Source organism: Dipodomys spectabilis, unplaced genomic scaffold (assembly GCF_019054845.1).
Source record: "Dipodomys spectabilis isolate Male_0828 unplaced genomic scaffold, ASM1905484v1 ptg000024l, whole genome shotgun sequence".
Classification (NCBI taxonomy): Eukaryota; Metazoa; Chordata; class Mammalia; order Rodentia; family Heteromyidae; genus Dipodomys; species Dipodomys spectabilis.
In genome coordinates this window covers 15,993,983-16,011,206 of record NW_024870701.1, presented here as the reverse complement: position 1 = coordinate 16,011,206, position 17,224 = coordinate 15,993,983, and the positions used below count along the sequence as shown (strand labels likewise).

The 17,224-nt window shown below is 40.4% G+C and overlaps 1 protein-coding gene across 4 annotated transcripts in view; it reads right to left on the bottom strand.

Moving 5' to 3' along the window:
- Fhod3 (formin homology 2 domain containing 3) overlaps positions 1–17,224 on the bottom strand; it is a 431,422-nt gene that overhangs the window by 103,607 nt on the left and 310,591 nt on the right. For all 4 annotated transcript variants that reach the window (XM_042675149.1, XM_042675146.1, XM_042675147.1 and 1 more), the window contains one exon: positions 11,413–11,526. In XM_042675149.1, coding sequence (XP_042531083.1) covers positions 11,413–11,526 — 114 coding nt within the window. The remainder of the gene's footprint in view (positions 1–11,412; positions 11,527–17,224) is intronic.

Genomic DNA, 17,224 nt, shown 5'->3' with positions numbered 1-17,224 from the left:
AAGTACAGAAATGGTGGAACAAAAGCTAAACCAATTTCACAGTGAAACCTACTAGACACTATATTGGAAATTAACTATACAACTTTGGGGGTAGGGAAGTTGGGAGGGGGAAAACAGAGGGAGAATGAGGGAGGGGATGACATTGTTCAAAAGGAAATGTACTCATTACCTGACTCACATAACTGTGAGCCCTCTGTATATCACCTTTATGATAAAATATTTAAAAATATATGGCTTAAAAATATCCTTTGGTAAGTTCAAGGTAAGTAAAATCTTGTTGGTAAAAGAAGTAAAATAATGTAATCCCTGATTAATATTAACAAAAGCCAAACTAAAGCTCATAAAGTATGTAGTATTTGAAATTATGACACTTAGTTCCTAAATAGATATAAATACTTAATGATCAAAAATAATATGCCAGTGGCTCACACCTATAATCCTAGCTACCCAGGAGGCTGATCTGAGGATCATGGTCCTAAGCCTGTCTAGGCAGGAAAGTCTTTGAGACTCTTAGCTCCAATTAACCACCAATAAGCCAGAAGTAGAGCTGTGGCTCAAATGGTGGACTGCTAGCCTTGAGCACAAAAGCTCAAACACAGCTCCCAGGCCCTGAGTTCAAATCCAGGACTAGCACAAAATTAAAACATAATAATATAAAGTATGTCAGTTAGGTGATTCTTACAACCTATATAATTGAATACTACTTGTTCTTAAGATCACAGGAGTGGTTACTCTGGGTAACATCCAAGCTATGGAAGATATTTGCTTGACCTGTGTGTTGTCGGATTTCTAACACTATTATGAAATGCCAGAGATCACTAACTTATAAAAAAGAAAAGGTGTATTTCAGCTCATAGTTTTGGAGGTTCCAGTCCATGGTCTATTGGTTCTAATGTTTGGGGTCTGTGGCATGTCAGCACATCATGGTAGGAGTGTGTGACTGAGAAAAACTATCCACTTTATGGACAGAAAGTAAAGTGAGAAGCTGGAAAGGCAGGATTCCACAATCTTCTTGGAGGGCTTGCCCAAGTGGCCTAAAGACCATTCACAAGACTCCAGGCCTCTAAAGCTTCCATCATTTTCCAGTAGCACTCTGGAGACCAAGCCTTTAAAAGATTTGTCCTTTGCAGGACACTCGATGTCCCAACTATAGCACCCGAAAGCTGGGAAATTCAGGAATCTTCTTTCATACATCCAGCAGCCATATTGATACGATTATCCATAGAACTAACACCAAGAAGCATAGCGACAGCCCTAAACATGTCCACTGTCAACAGCAGGGGTGTCATTTAAGTCTCCCTCTCACTGTCTCTTCTCCAGCTGGTTGCACACACTGCTTCAGTATAGATCTGATTCTTGGCCATGGCAAGAAATGAGGACTCCATGCAGTGTGCTGTGGAGATTGGTCCCTCGGGGAGTCTCACATAACTGCATTGGCCCCTGAGCAGAGCATGAAGCCATTCCTCCAGGCCCTGGTTGCTGTCATGCTTCAGTCTGTGTTCTGGCCTTTGCTGTAGGTCCTGACCTTGGCTTACAGCAGTTCTTACCCATTCCCTATGCGCTCTTAATTTCCACCATTCTGTCCAACACTTAAGTGAGGCCTTCAGTACAAAGGTCCTCTTCTGTCACAGCTCCAAGTCTACCCTGGCTGACTTGGCTTCACAACTCAGTAATTCTCCTGGCAGCTTCCAGACACCCTCACTGCCACCAGCTGCATGGCTTCCAGGTCCTTCTGGCCCAGACAGACATGCATCCTTCTCGTCCTCTCTGCCTGTCACTCCAGGCAGTTCACTCTTCCTTTGCATACTTGCCTCTCCTTTAAATGCCAGACTTATGCAAACGGTCTCATGGGCCCAGCTGCTGCCTCAGGATCATGTTTGAAAGAAACATGGACCCACTCCACTTCTCCATCCCTTTCCTGACCTCCCGCCTCCCACTCCCACAGGCAAATCTCAGGACAAATTGCAATTTATCTGAAGCTGGTGACTCAGTTTTCTCAGACCCCTTTGCCAGAGATGTCTCTCTAGAGCACCTATACCAAGTCCCATTTTGGTGATTTGTTTCTTTCTAGCTTTTCTATGAGAGTTCATTTTCTTCATAGAAGGAATGACAATGGAAACTCTTTATTCATTGACTCATGTTTCTGCCAATAACATAAAAGTCCCAGGAAGTCAGGATTTGGGTCCAATAAAGCAGTATTGGATTATGGTGCCTAAAACAGGGCTGCTGAACAAGGTACATTCAATAAATATTTTCGAAATGAAATGTATGTGTTGGAGAGGGTGAGACTGGTATATTCTATGTGCACAATTTCCAAAATAAACACAGAAATTCAATCTTTTCCCATTACAGTAAGGATGTATACTGACTCCTCTCTTAGCTAGGCTTTGAGAGAAGGGATGGTGTACATACACAAACACATACCATACACACACACACACACACACACACACACACACACACATCTTTTTGCTTTTTCATTTTGTCCCATGTCAGGGCAAAAACAGTGACAACTAAAACTTGTCTCTCAAGAACAGGGTACACAGGCAGAGGTTGTCACGTTGAATAGCTTTAGCTACAGGTCTGTGGGGAGAGATTTTCTTGATGAGTAATATTTGCCTTTTCCTGTTCCAGATCTCCTCTAGTTCTCAAGTGTCACGCATGAGGTGCTTGCTTACAAATGCCAATACTCAAGGCACCTTGGTATGTCCTTTATGCAAATAAGAAAAAGAACTACTCAAATTCCACTTTCTAAAGGAAACAGGATGCAGAGAGGCTTAAAACTGTCCCAGTGTTTGTTGTTTACAGAGCAGGATAGTACGCTGGGAATCTGAGAGAGGAAGTGAGAGTTCCTGCCTAAAAGCTCACATAGATAACATAGATTCAAAAAATGAGTGCCACTGGGGAGAAAAGACCCTAAGAGTAGAAGACTAAGAACATGGGAATAACAAAGTACCCCCTGCAAACACACAGCCATTAAAATCAAGTGGATACTGAATTCTCCAAAATACAGTCCTTTTTCTTTTAATAGGTTCTCTGAGTTTTGGATAAAGTACCCAGTCCAGGCATGTGAACCATCTTCATCATGTGGCTTTGTAGGCCCAAGGTAAACAATCTCAAACCACAAGAGATGGGTGAGCACCACTTTAGAAGTAAACAGATAAATATACAATGACCCCAAGAGCTGAGAGCTCTGACATCTGAACCAAAGAGGGAGCCACAATGCATTCTGGCTTGTCAAGTCAGAGGCATCTGATGAAGTCTGGCTTGTCAGAGGAAGAACACAGGACATGTGTCACCTGTGTCACATGTGTCATGGGAAGAATTTAAGGAAATGAAGAAAGATGAGAAGTGAGTCAGAGGACAGAATGACTCTGAAGGAGGGACCTCAGTCCACAGGAGAGTTTCTACACTGAAGATAGGGTACACCAGTGGGTGGTAACCCCTGGATCATGCATTCAGGAGTCAAACATAAGAGCTCCCTCACATGATCTTACTCAGGTAGAAGGGAGACAAAGTTTCTAGGTAGGGAAAAGTCCGCTGCTCAGATCTGGAAATAGGTGGTACATTTAGCACTATGATATGTAGTCTAGGCATGACACTGATCTTGAGCTAAGCCTATGTTAGTAGAAATGGCAATGAGTCAGATCTCAAACATATGTATGAGCTTGCCTCTCTAACAGCTGTTGAGGATTCATAGTCCTTGGGCAAGGCTAGGGGCTGAGACTGAACTCAGGACCTCTGGTGCTTATGTTCACTAGATGAAGCTGCCAGCAAGGACCAGACACCATATAAACCTACCTCATCAATGGGACCAACATTCCTGCTTTTGTGCACTTTGGATGTAATGCAATCAATTAATTAGGACCACATTTTGCCTTACAGGGCATTTTTCCTTATTTATAACAAGATTGCTATCAAGATCTAGCAGCAGGCATGTGGGAAGCCTGCTGCTGCATGGAGCAAAGAGCACACGGTTTCTTGGTTTAAATGGTAGGGATCAGGCTGCATTGACACATTTGTTTTCTACTAGAAATGATTGACAGGGTGCCCTAGCTGTCATCATTAAGAAAGATGACATCCTTTATCCTGCTTCACATCCATCTGGGATATTTTTGAATAATATTTAATTGTTAATCTACTTAGACCAACTAATAATATGCTTTTGAACTAGAGCCCAATTGAAGATTGGGGATCTAAACTCCATTGACCATTTTTAAAATGTGTAATCAAATGATGGTATGCAGAAAACTAGTACTTGGGATCCAGGAAAGCATCCATATCACATATCCATAAGGCCCTGTCAAGAAAGAAAGCAGACGATGGGAATGTAGCTACCAGGGCGGTCAGAACAAGAACTGAAGTCAAACCAAACAAGACAGAAAAGACACAAGTATTAGGAGCCATAAAGAACTGATAGTCCACTTGAAGGAAGCAGCTAGGATATAGGAGACCTAAGATACTAGCACGTTATACACAAGGCAAAAGTCAAAAGGCACGGCTAGCAGGTCAGCTCTAGAGGAGAAATCGTACTTGAAAAGGTAGGAGATGGATGAAAGCAGAGGCCACAGGGAAGAATGATCAAACAACTGATGGAAGGAGGCGTCTGAGAGGGTCACGAGGAGTGAGACTCCACTAAGGAGATACCTGAGCTGAAAGGAGGAGCTGCCACTAAGCGCAGTGGGCTGCCACTGGCCTGGACCCAGCTGCTTGGTCCCAGAGTCTCAAACAATCACTGTATAAACAACAGCAGACAACACAAATGGAAACAGGACTGTTTCAAGACAGCACAACATAGTCATGTTTCAATGACGAAGGAAATGGTAAAGACGAACACTATGGGCTAAGAGAACTCCTGATAGCCTACAACTGTAGAACAGGGAAGAGTGGCAGAAGGTTGAGGTTGGAGATGTTCCTAAGAGAATGGCTTGAACACTCAGACACATACATGTACCTTCATTCCTACCTGCGTATGACAAATCAGTGGGGAAATAATGGCTCATTTAATAAGTAGTATTAGAATAAGTGGACATTTTAAAATTAGGAACCTTTTTTCACACGACTTTTCCCAAATAGTTTCCATATAAATAAAATATTAGATGTGAAAAAAAAGCTATAGAAGTATTAGAAGAAACTATAGGAAGAAAGGCTTTCTTTAGTAGAAACACAAAACCCAGAAGATAGGAAAGGTTAATTTATAGTTCGTAAAGTTGAAATTTGTCTAGATGTTAAAAACTCTGCAAGTGAAATATAAAGGTCAATGGCAAAGGAAAATAACTGCTAATCCTCTCACAGTTTATAAAGTAATGGTACAATTCAGTGAGAACTCAATGACAATGTGCCAAAAATAGAAGAGGAAATATAAACATGTCCCAGACTTCTGAAAACATGTTCAACACAATCAAAGTAAGAGAAATGCAAATTCATTTTTCTGACATACAACTTCTCACTATCACATGATCAAAGACTTAAAGTTTAATATTTCTTGGCAAGAGTAAAGGAAAACAAGCTCTCGCACATTACTGTGGAGGACTAAGATTGGTATAACCATTATGACGAGCCATTTGGCTAATATAAATAATAAAATAAAAAGTGAAACAATGTAACCATTTTGATTTACTAAAGCCATTTGTAAGAATTTAGTCTATAGATATTCACACGTACTCAAAATGGTATGTGGCTGTGGTGCCCTGTTTTCAAGAGCAAAAGATTTGTGGCCGCTAACATGGTTGGAATGGAGCATATGATGTAGCATGCATAGAAAATGGTAAGAGTGCCATTAGAAAATACACAACAGCTCCAAGTACTGACAGGGAAAGAAACCCAAGACAAATCTGTGGGAATGCAAATAAAGTTGGTGTACTATATTACTAGTTTTTGTAACATTTCATTAAACATATTTTGGCAAAACTAGGGCTTGAACTCAGTTCCTGTTAGTGAGGTGTTCTACCACCTAAGACATGCCCTCAGCTTATATTAAACATTTATATGGGGGCTGGGAAAGTGGCTCAGTGGTAGAGTGCTTGCTTTGCATGCATGAAGCCCTGGTTTAGATTCCTCAGCACCACATAAGCAGAAAGAGCCAGAAGTGGTGCTGTGGCTCAAATGGTAGAGTGCTAGCCTTGAGCTGAAGAGCTGAGGGCCAGCGCCCAGGCCCAGAGTTCAGGCCCCATGACCAAAAAAATAAAAATTATATGCTTATATAAACAAAATTTTCTGGAACTCTACATAAGAAACCACTAGGAGTTATTCTTTTGGAAGGATAAGAGAGAGCTCTACTTCTACTATACTCCCTTGTCATACTTTTTCAAATTTTATACCATGTACATGTACAGTCCATTAATGAAATAAAATTGAAAGGTTAATCTCTCTTTTTTTTTAACTGTATTTTTTGGCTTTTTTTCTTTTTTGGTACTGGGGATCGAACCCAGGATGTTGCACTTGCTAGGCAAGCGTTTTGCCACTGAGCTACATCCCAGCTCTGAATCTCTTTTTGTATAATTCAGTAAATCCCACTTCTGAGTGTTCAAAACAAATTGAAATCAAGATCTTAGAGAGATCTGTATACTGTGTTCATTTTAGCATTATTTATAAAACTCAAGATACAACCTAAATCATCATATAGTGCATAAGTATAGCATAAGCAGACAGTGAAATACTACTTAGCCTTTTTTAAAAAAGGAAAATATCCTGTTTTAAACACACAATGTGATTTTTTTTGTATGTGCTTCCCCCTGTGATATATCCCCTGTTGTCACTGTACTTGATTTTGGTACCCTGCATCTTGTGTGTACATTTGTCTAATTTGGAGAGGGAAAGGGGAATAACAAAATGCTGAAACAAGGACATAGGGTGGCCCATTGCAACAATGATACACACAAGACAGTATGTTGGAAATGAACTTTACAACTTCAAAGGTAGGGAGGAGTGAGGGAGGTGGGGGAGGTTAAGGGATAGTAGGAGAACAACAAGGGAAGGGGTAACAATGCTCGACAAGAAATGTACTCATTGCTTTACTCATGTAAGTGTAACCCCTCTATACAGCATCTTTACAATAAAATAAAATTTTAAAAGGGGAAACATTATCATTTGTGATAATAAGCATGGATATTATGCTAAGTGAAATAAATGATTCCAGTTATAGGAGGCATGTAAAATGTCAGAGACACAGAAGTAGACAGTAAAACAGTGGTTATCAGGGAATCAGAGGTAGGGAGAGATGAGGAATTATCATTCCATGGGTATGAAGTTACAATCACACAAGATGAGTAAGAAGTCTATAACCCAACATGCGTACAATTAACAAGGTGTTTCATATGTAAAAACCTGTTAGGCTTTTTTTTTAATTTCATGTGGAATGCTCTGGCCACACACACTACAAAAAGTAGCATCCTTTATCATGTCCCTTATTATCCATTATTGCTCCCCAGGGGTAGTATCATTACTGGGCTTATCCTATTTTCAGAGGAAGGAAAACCCTTGCTGGGATAAATTCTGAGGGCCAGGTCATTTTCAATGTCTTCCAAGGTCTCTGAACGTTAATATATTAAATAGGCAGGTGAGTGTATTTTATGAGAAGTAATGGTACTGCTATAAGTGGAAGGAGATAACAGCAGTCCTGCAGATGTTAGCTTATCATGTCCACAAAGAGGTCCTCCCTAAAGTCTGAACCCAAGGACCCTCCCATGTCCTCCCAACTGAGCAGTTCAGGACAAGCTCCTTTCTCCGAGGACTCCCTAGTCCCTGACTGACTGCATTAAGGCACCATCATCAGCCCTTGGCCCTACTGTTTCCTCACATATCCATATCCACCACCAAAGCCTCCAGCAGCCATTTCTGACAAGGTCCACAAGATGGAGACTTCACAGTAGGTTTGGAGAGAGAATGTGCTTTGCCTTTCACAAGACTCAAAGCCACAGTCTCTCTTATGGTGTGGTTATTGTTTGCTTGCTTATTTGTTTCATTTCAATACTTGAAACAAATGGCTCAAATATTCCTGTAATTTTGTTGTCTTTCTAAAAGAAAATATTTAGAACTTCTCTGCTCAGAAAGTACATTTTCAAAATTGAGGCATTTTTTTCAAGTCTCTGCTTTTATGAAACAGTTGCATTTTGTATCCCCGAGGGTCTTTGTAAATAGTTTTGGTTTTCTTGTTTTGTTTTGGCACGATTTAAGCTCCAATTTCATGAAAGTTAATGCTACATTCTGCTTCTAAAATAGGGCCCTTTAAATGAAGCTGTAACATAACTGGAGATGGATCCATTTTAATATCCTTGTCTTGACTTAATTTTTTTATAGTTTTTTTTTGTCTTCAACACTTCCTCTCAATTTATCTTTCCAAGTTTTATTAACATCCAACATTTTAACATGCTTGGGAGAAAATGAAAAACTCTAAGCTCATGATGACCAGTTGCCTTTCCAAAGTGGTCTAAGGGGCCTGGAGGGTGTTTTCACTGGCTGTATTTTCCCAGACTTCAGAGAAATGACTCTTGTTTAGAAATCATGGCAGTGGAGGTCTAGAGTTTTACTGGTACATGGGGTTGTGGCACGCTACTTACTAGGTAGGAGTATGATGACAGAAGATATGGGTTTTCTTTGCCAAAAAGCACCTATAATTGACAATTTTTTCATATCTTTCCTAAGACTTTTCCTTTCCTGTCTTTGTAATATATGTTCATATAAAACATCTCAACAATACATCTTACTCACATAGTCCTAAATTGCCTTGTGCATTTGGGTTAGTAGGGCTTGAACCCAGGACCTCATGCATGCTAGGCAAGTGCCCTCCATCTAGAGCCACAGTAATCCTCCTTTTTCATTTGTATTTGTTTTTTGAGTCATAGTCTCACTAACCTTTCTCCAACTGGACTGGCACTAACAAGCCACCAGTTAAGTAACTTGGATTACAGTCATATACTACCATGCTTGGATAGCCATACATCTTAACAGGTAAAAAAAAAACCACTTACATATGTAGATCTATATTGTGAATAACATCTAATGAACTCTGGTTAAAAATGAAAAAGTAAAAATCGCATAAAAGTATGTATTATCATGAACTCAACTGACATTCTTGGGCAATGTTGCAAAAAAATGACTTGGAGTTGAGGAGCCCACGGATTTATAAAACACATTAACAAGGTGACAGGAAGAAGTGGTAGTCAGCAGGCCCACTGGCTTCCTGGGACTAATGTCATACATGTAGTATTTCTAGTGATTCACCACATGGGTTTTCAAAGCCTGTAAGCAATGATGGTCAAAAACACAGGCAAAGGTAAAGGAAGTAATAAACACTTTGAAACTACTGACCAGAAGATTACAGATGCAAAGATAAGTAAGTTCCTATGATAATAGTAATCTAGAAAAAAGAACAAACGTCCAGAAAATTGGCTGTCCTTTAACTGGGTCTCAGTGTGCAGGTTCTCAGAGTAATGTAACCCCAGTGCTTCAATTCAAGGAATGCTCACACTGCCCTGCACCAATAGAACATCTCCCAGGTTTCACACAGCTTCTGGGACCTTGCATGCATCTGGATCAACTTCTCTACCTATAGTTTGTTTCCAGCATATCTTAGTTCCTGTCTCTAACATCCACAAAGACCTGAAACCTCATTATCTCTGATTCCCTCAGTCCTATTCTCCAGTCAAGTCTAGAAGCTCCCAGACAGCCTCTGTTCCTACAGTTTCAACCCACTGGCTCAATCTCTGCTGTTGACAGGGAAGAGCAGTTCACCCCTCCTGATCTCAACATATAACCAGTCCCATGGTCTCAGGATAAAGTATAACTTTCTGTTTAGGTTGTTATTCTGATATTTAGTCTCACCCTTTCAGGTAAATACCACCACCACCACCATGACCAGCAGGGAGACTTCAGCCAGTCTAAGAATGGAAAGAAGTATGAGCAGTGTCTTCTAAGAGCCTGGGTTTCCAGGGGTTTTGAGGTAGGTAAAGATTAGGACTTCCACTTTAGGACATGGGAGGAAGATACCCAAAGCCTAGAGCCTCAGTAAACATGAGATCATCTGAATCTCCTGTCCTTGTAACTTCCTCACTTCATGGTCCTCCAAACTATTCCCATCTAACAAGTGACTATTTCACTGGATCTTTCAGCACAGTTCTACTGTGGTCAGGCTCCAGTTACTGTAGTATATGCAAAAATGAATGGAGCCTGATTTTAAGCTCAGAAGAAATGATAGTTTAGCAGATGTGATACATGCAATATCAGTCAGACTCCAATCTTCCTCCCAAATCTCATGTATAACAAGTGTCATTCTTATAGTGTCATTCTTGTGCAACACTACAGAGAACTATATCTAATCTCTTTATGCAGCCAAGGCTAATGGACAGAGTCAAGTAAGGGAATCCTCAAGATAGTAACTGGTTTCCTTATTGCTAAGACCTAACTTGCTTGGGTGCTTCCATTTCGGGGGCTCACTGTCCTGCAGAAGTTCAGAGTTAGTTGCTTGATTTATACACTACCTTAGAGACACTAATAATGCATGTGGTTCAGCAAGCCACACTGGACAGCCTCCTTCCCAGGGTTTGTAAGGTTCTGGCTCTCTGTAACCTGGACAAACTCCCTATCACTAGCAGTGATCAGCAAAACTCACTTGAGAATACACAAAAGAAGATCTGGCTATGGAACACAGGCCAGTTTGGTTTTTGTTTTTTTTTTTAATTTGGGACTCAAGGCAAGTGATCCCTGTAAGTGGCTCACATCTAGATTCCCTGTGAATCAGGAGCTATTCCAGCCATTGCCTCCACACTGCTCTCTAGTGTATACAGCGGCCTTCATCTGAACAATTTTATTTGTTCACAAGAATGACCCTCTATGAAAGGTTGGTGAAACTGGAATTTTCCCTCAGGGATTAAATAACTTCCAAGTGAGAGAGTTGGAACCCCAAACAATCTCCTCTAATTCAACACTCTTGCCATGTAAGGGTAACTGTTTTTAATTGTTCTAAAATTATAGTCCTTACCTTACTCTTGTAAACACATCCTTGTGCAATCACTGGCTTCTAGAAGTAGTAATCAGTGAATTTCTGGTGGTCTAATACTTTTGCCAAGTTAAATTCCTTCCATGTACCCATAGAATTCTTTTCTCTTCTGGTAGGTCCTGGATTAATTACATAGCACCTTCATGGGCCACTACCTTCTGGCTAACATAGACTTAGGTGTTCAAAGGTGAAAACTGAAGTGTTTAAGACAAATTGTAGAACTCACAGACCACTAAGAACCATTTTAAGGGATGACTCAAAACATTCACACTCAAATATTTTAGAAGAAATTGTGATATTTTCCAACAAATGTAGGTAGATAGGACAATATCTACACCTATAATAGACTTTTTCTTTAGCTACACTTTCCAAACAGAGTCACCTTACTTGAGTTATTTCCATACCCCAGAACTCACCTATCTGTCCTGGCCTCCTGTGGAGGTAAGAGAGATGATGTGGTTGTGGGGGACACACTCAGTCCAGATGAGGGTCTTGAGGAGGAAAAAGAGTTGTTGCTGAGGCTGCTGTATCTAAAAAAGTATAGAGGTTTCAATTAGAGACAAGACAGAAATAGTACAAATCAGTAAGACTGAATAATAAGATTGAAAAAAAACTGCTTTAATTTTTGCAAGAAGGGGGGGAGGAGGGTCACCGGGGTGGGGGAGATGGGAAGGGACGGGAAGGGGAAACAAAGGAGGAGGCAACAATGCTTGATAAGAAATGTACTCATTATCTTGCCCGTGTAATTGTAACCGCTCTGTATGGTATTTTCACAATGAAAAAATTAAATAAAAAAGAAAGATAATTCTGACAATGCTACTACTGCAAGTGATTATTCTAATTGATAGAGAGTTACTGACCACTGTGCATTGATCATGTCTTCTTAAAGAAGTTTTCCCATCTAAAGCCATTAGGCAGAAAGAGTTATAAGAAAAGTATTAAAGAAAATGGCCACTCCCCCACAGTGTAACCCCCGCTTTCACTATATTTGATGTCAGTATAACATGTGGAGGAGACGGGGACAAACAAGTCGTTTAAGGATTCAGGTAGACCTGTTGCAACAATGAGAAGTACAAAATATCATGTCAAAACCAGCTTTATAATGTCGGTGTGGGGGGGGGGAGGGGAGGTATGATTGGGTGGGGGGGAGGGGGGAGGCTGGGAAGGGAGGTGAAGGGTAAACAAAGGAGGAGGCTGCAATGCTTGGTAAGAAATATATGCATTATCCTGCCCATGTAATTGTAACCCCTCTGTACAGTATGTTCTCAAATAAAATAAAATAAAATTTAAAAAATAAAATAAAATAAAGAAAATGGCCACAGTTGCCATCTTTTAAAATATTTATTAAAATTAATACTAATATAAATTAAGAATCCAAATATTTTCACTGGAACGAATGGTTTTTCCTTACCACTGTGATGGCACAATTAGGATTCATTCTAGCAAAGGTCTATAGAAAATAGCATTTGCTTGGTTAGAGAAACATTTCACATTTATAAAATCTGAGCTTCAATTCCTGTTTGCAAAATAGATACCCTTCACCTATTTGTGTGTAGTTGTCATCACTCAGAGTACCAGGAAATCAATCTTCATCTGAAAACCTCATACAGTTCCAGGCACTTATGACTAGTTACAAATAATGAGATTCAGGAGGGTTTGCCTTGTAATTTACCCAGGCACAGGGCAGGATTGGCTCTTCCCTAATAGATGCACTGTATTAAGATGTGTCACTATGGTAAAGGTGCACAAAGGCTTTCCTACATGTGAGGAATCCAGTCCAAATCCCATCAACAGAAATTGGTACTAACCCTTATAGGAAGCAATTGTACTTCAAAATTTGTATATCCTGTGAAGATTAAGTCTGCTATTGGGATGCTAGCATAAGGAAATAACCCTTTGATTCTCTGTGTGCTGAAAATGGTACATGTAAAAATATTAGAATATTACTTGGCTCATAGTGAAAACCTGGTAACTCTCCCATCAAGGTAACAAAGAAATGGTTAACAAAGTAGTATCTATGTTTCACCAATGGGCTATCTTATTAAAACCATTTTAAAAGTCATTACCAATTTTATAAATGGTACCATAGAAAAAGTTGACAGAGATAATATAAAACATCATAACAAAAAACCAGTTGTTTAAGGATACAGGTGGACCTGTTGCAACAATGAGAAGTACAAGTTGTCATGTCCAAAACGAACTTTACAATGTTGGTGGGGGGGGGGCTGGGGGGAGGGAGGAAGGAGAAGGATTGGGATTAGGGGGGGAGGGGGGAGGCTGGGAAGGGATGTGAAGGATAAACAAAGGAGGAGGCTGCAATGCTTGGTAAGAAATGTACACATTATCCTGCCCATGTAACTGTAACTCCTCTGTACAGTATGTTCACAAATAAAATTAAATTAAATTAAAAAAAAAAAAAAACATCATAACACACTATGGTATAGCATATGGTCATAATTGTAAAGTTATCTCAAAAGCAAAAGACTATGTACAAAGAGTAAAAATAGACCATCTGTTTTACAAAGTGGAACACAGACATGAAATTTCAGCTTTCAATAATAGTGTTATAATAGTGGCGAGTAAAATATTTATATTTCTCAAGTCATCCCAAGTTGCTGACTCTGCACCATGGTTGTTGCTATCTGTCTGTCTCTCCCTCTGTCTCTTTAGAGTCTGAGTTTGCTCTTCCTACAATTGTGTAGCCCAGCTTGGTCTTGAACTCACAAGCCCAGAGTCGATAGTGCTGAGATTACAAGATTACAGAATGGCTGGTGTGCCTCTTACTTTTTTATTTATCACCTATGAGACATGTGCTCAGTAGTAAGTACTTCACTAGACAGAGTAACTCAAGACCACACAATTTTGTCCTACTGTCCTGTTAAAATGCCACCTTCATAGTTCTTGGTTTCTGAAGACTTACATTCTCTTCTCTTAAAAACAAAATCAAGCAAGCAAACCCAATACTCTACAAGTCCAGCAGGTTAACGACTTCTCCAAGTACATGTTGGGTTGATTTTTTTTTTTTCATAACGATTTGCAAACTACAGGTGATGGAGAAGGTAGAAAAGCAAAAGATAGAAGGACCATAAAAAGAAAACAGCAGGCTGGGAATGTGGCCTAGTGGTAGAGTGCTTGCCTAGCATGCATGAAGCCCTGAGTTTGATTCCTCAGTACCACATAAACAGAAAAAGCCAGAAGTGGCACTGTGGTTCAAGTGGTAGAGTGCCAGACTTGAGCAAAAGAAGTTCCAGGACATTTCCCAGGCCCTGATTTCAAGCCCCAGGACTGGCAAAATAAAGAAATGAAACCAGAAGAAAGAAGGGAAGGGAAGTTAACATGCAATGAAGACAGAGATAGGGCAGGGCAGCAAATTCCCCACAAGGGAGGGAGGAGGAGCCACGAAAGATGCCTTTAGGTCTCAGTGAAGAGGACTGGATGCTGCCACTCTGCATAGCTGCCAGGCGCTTAGATCCTATGTGACTCCAGAAGCTGCAATGGCCTCTTCCAACCACAAGTGGACATCCTCAGAGGATTTTTAACAGGATCACTTTGCTAAAATTATGCTTAAATGACGTTATGGAAATAAAACAAGAATAATGTGTTTTCCCTCCTTTGGTTTTTCTAATGGCCAAGCAATTAATTCAAATGTTCCATCATCTGCCCAGTTTTGCCTCTCAGTTTCAGCCAAGCACATTGAATCATATAATTTACTGTTCAGCATTTTTATGTGTGAGTGGGGTAGGGTTTGTTTTAATGACTAATAGGTTGGTCTCCGTTATAACCCATTTAATTGCATTAAACCACTGAGTCGTCAAATTGGTGGTCACACATACCCATGAAAACCACCATGAGTGAACACCAGAAAATTCAATAGGTACCAACAATATTTTTGTAGGATTGAAATTCCTGCCGAATGATAAAACTGTGCCTCAGTTAAGTCTTAAGTCATTCCTCATTCACAAACATGTAGCTGTATTTCCACAATGTACAGGTAATTTATGTGTTTCCACTAATTTCCAGTCCCCCAGGACTACATGTAGTGAGGCCTGGAGACCAAGGGGAAGGAAACTGGGACTAGGAAAGCCTCTCCGAAGGCTGAGGCTCTCACCAGAAAATCTAGACTGTCAGGGAGCAACATCATAATAGGAAAGATGAGTTTGCAAGACCTAATTATTTTCCTTCTCTCCTTCCCTGTCTGCCCTGGTATTGGGGCTTTAACTCAGGGCATGGACACTATCCCTTAGCTTTTGCACTTAAGGCTATTTTCTGCCATTGAACCACAGCTCCACATCTGGCTTTTGCTGGTTAATTAGAGATAAGAGCCCCCACAGACTTTCCTGCTCAGGCTTTGAATTTCCATCCTCAGATATCTTCTTGAGTAGCTAGGATTATAGGCATGAGCCACTGGGGCCTGGCTGAGAGCTTATGCTTGTAATCCAAGGTGTAGCTCCTAACTTGCACACAATACCACTTCAGAGGGTGGAAGTCTTGTTGGATTTGGCCTATTCAATTAATATGAAAGATCACAGTTCCAGGATTTTAAACTTGAGCAAGCTCCATAAGAACCTACAGTCTTGAGACACGGCTCAAAGCTGTTTTGAAAGCAAGAGGAAGCAGATTCTGAGCTCTGTGATCTTTAGTGTGCTTTGTTCTTCAGATGGGGTCTGCCTGAGCTATTTCACTGGAATCTTCCTTCTCCTCCTATCCCTCCTCTCACACTAGCTCTTTGTTTTTAGAAAGACGGAAACCCTCAAGCAGGCTGAAACAATGTAGGGTGTTGCCTTATGAAGCTACCAGGATACCAAGCAAGGGAATAAGTCTGGAAAATCATCACTTCCAAGGAAATTCCTAAAAGACACCCTGATGAAGCAGAAGGTAGCGTTATAATCATCCAGGGTCAAATTCAGCACAAAGCTTTTCACCTAATGCCAATCTACCTGCCCTGCCCCCACCTGAGAATCAGACTTCACAGTGAGATTATTGTCCAAGGAATGCTTATGAACATGCGTATTTAAATTCAAACATGTCAGGCACCAGGGGCACATACCTACAGTCCTAGCTACTTGGGAGGTAGAAATCAGGAGGATCACATTCAGAGGTCAGCCTAGGGAACAAGTTGCTATGTCAATAAACAAAAGGCTGTGGTAGCTCACAACTACGATTCAAGATATGTAGAGGAATAGTCCATGGCCAACCTGAACAAAAAGTAACAAAAATTAAAGTAACTTAAAGCAAGGGAAAAAAATGCTGTGTGTGTGGCTCAAGTGGGACAGCAGTGGCCTAGCAACTTTAAGGCCATGAGTTCAAATCCTGCTACCGCTGAAAATAATAATAAATTGAAACATGAAACCATATTTTTCTTCCTAACAGAAAATAGATCTCATTTGACTGATGACTGATTGACTTTGTTATACATGTTCTCATAACAAAATCAAATGTGAAGCCCCAAAATGTCAATAAAAATAAGCACACATACAATAGACAAATTACATCCTATACAACTCCTTAGATTTATGATTTAAAACAAAACTTTAAAACTCTGGGCATTTCTTTTTAAGTTGTATGTAAGTGAAAATGATTGACAAGCTCAGATTAATCCTAGATTAATCCTTCAATCTATTAAAAGGAAGGTCTGATATTCGTGGAGACTAGTCATCTTCATGATGAGAGTGCACTACTGTCTAGGCTTAAGTTTTATAAGGTTTCATTTGAAACAAGGCCCAGCTTCACGTCAGGCACCAAGACTCAGGGTCTCACAAACACAGGCTCTGGGAAATGCTTCACACTTACAAGGACCTGCCTAAAGTCCCCAGGCAGGGAGGCTTGAGCAAGCCCCTAAATATGGAGAACCAGTGCTAACAGGCAGCTGACCAATGCACAAGTGAGGGCCTGACTCAGAGGCAGGCTGCCTGGGATTGAAACCTTCACTCAACAGCTCAATGACTTTGGCCTACTTATCCTCTCTGTACCTCAGTTCCTTGCTATAATTATGGGCTAGAAAAAGAGGCTGCTTCCTTTTTTTTGTTTGTTTGTTTGTTCTAAGACCAGGACTTGAACTTGGTACCTGATTCTTTGCTGATAGGCTGGCACTCTACCAACTGAACCATGCCTCCAACCTGGACAGTCTACTTCTTAATGGCTGTTTTCCAACTTTATGGAAAATACAGAGTCTGGATCATAAAAATGTTCAAGAAATATTAGCTATGATTCTATGATGAGGTAGACATT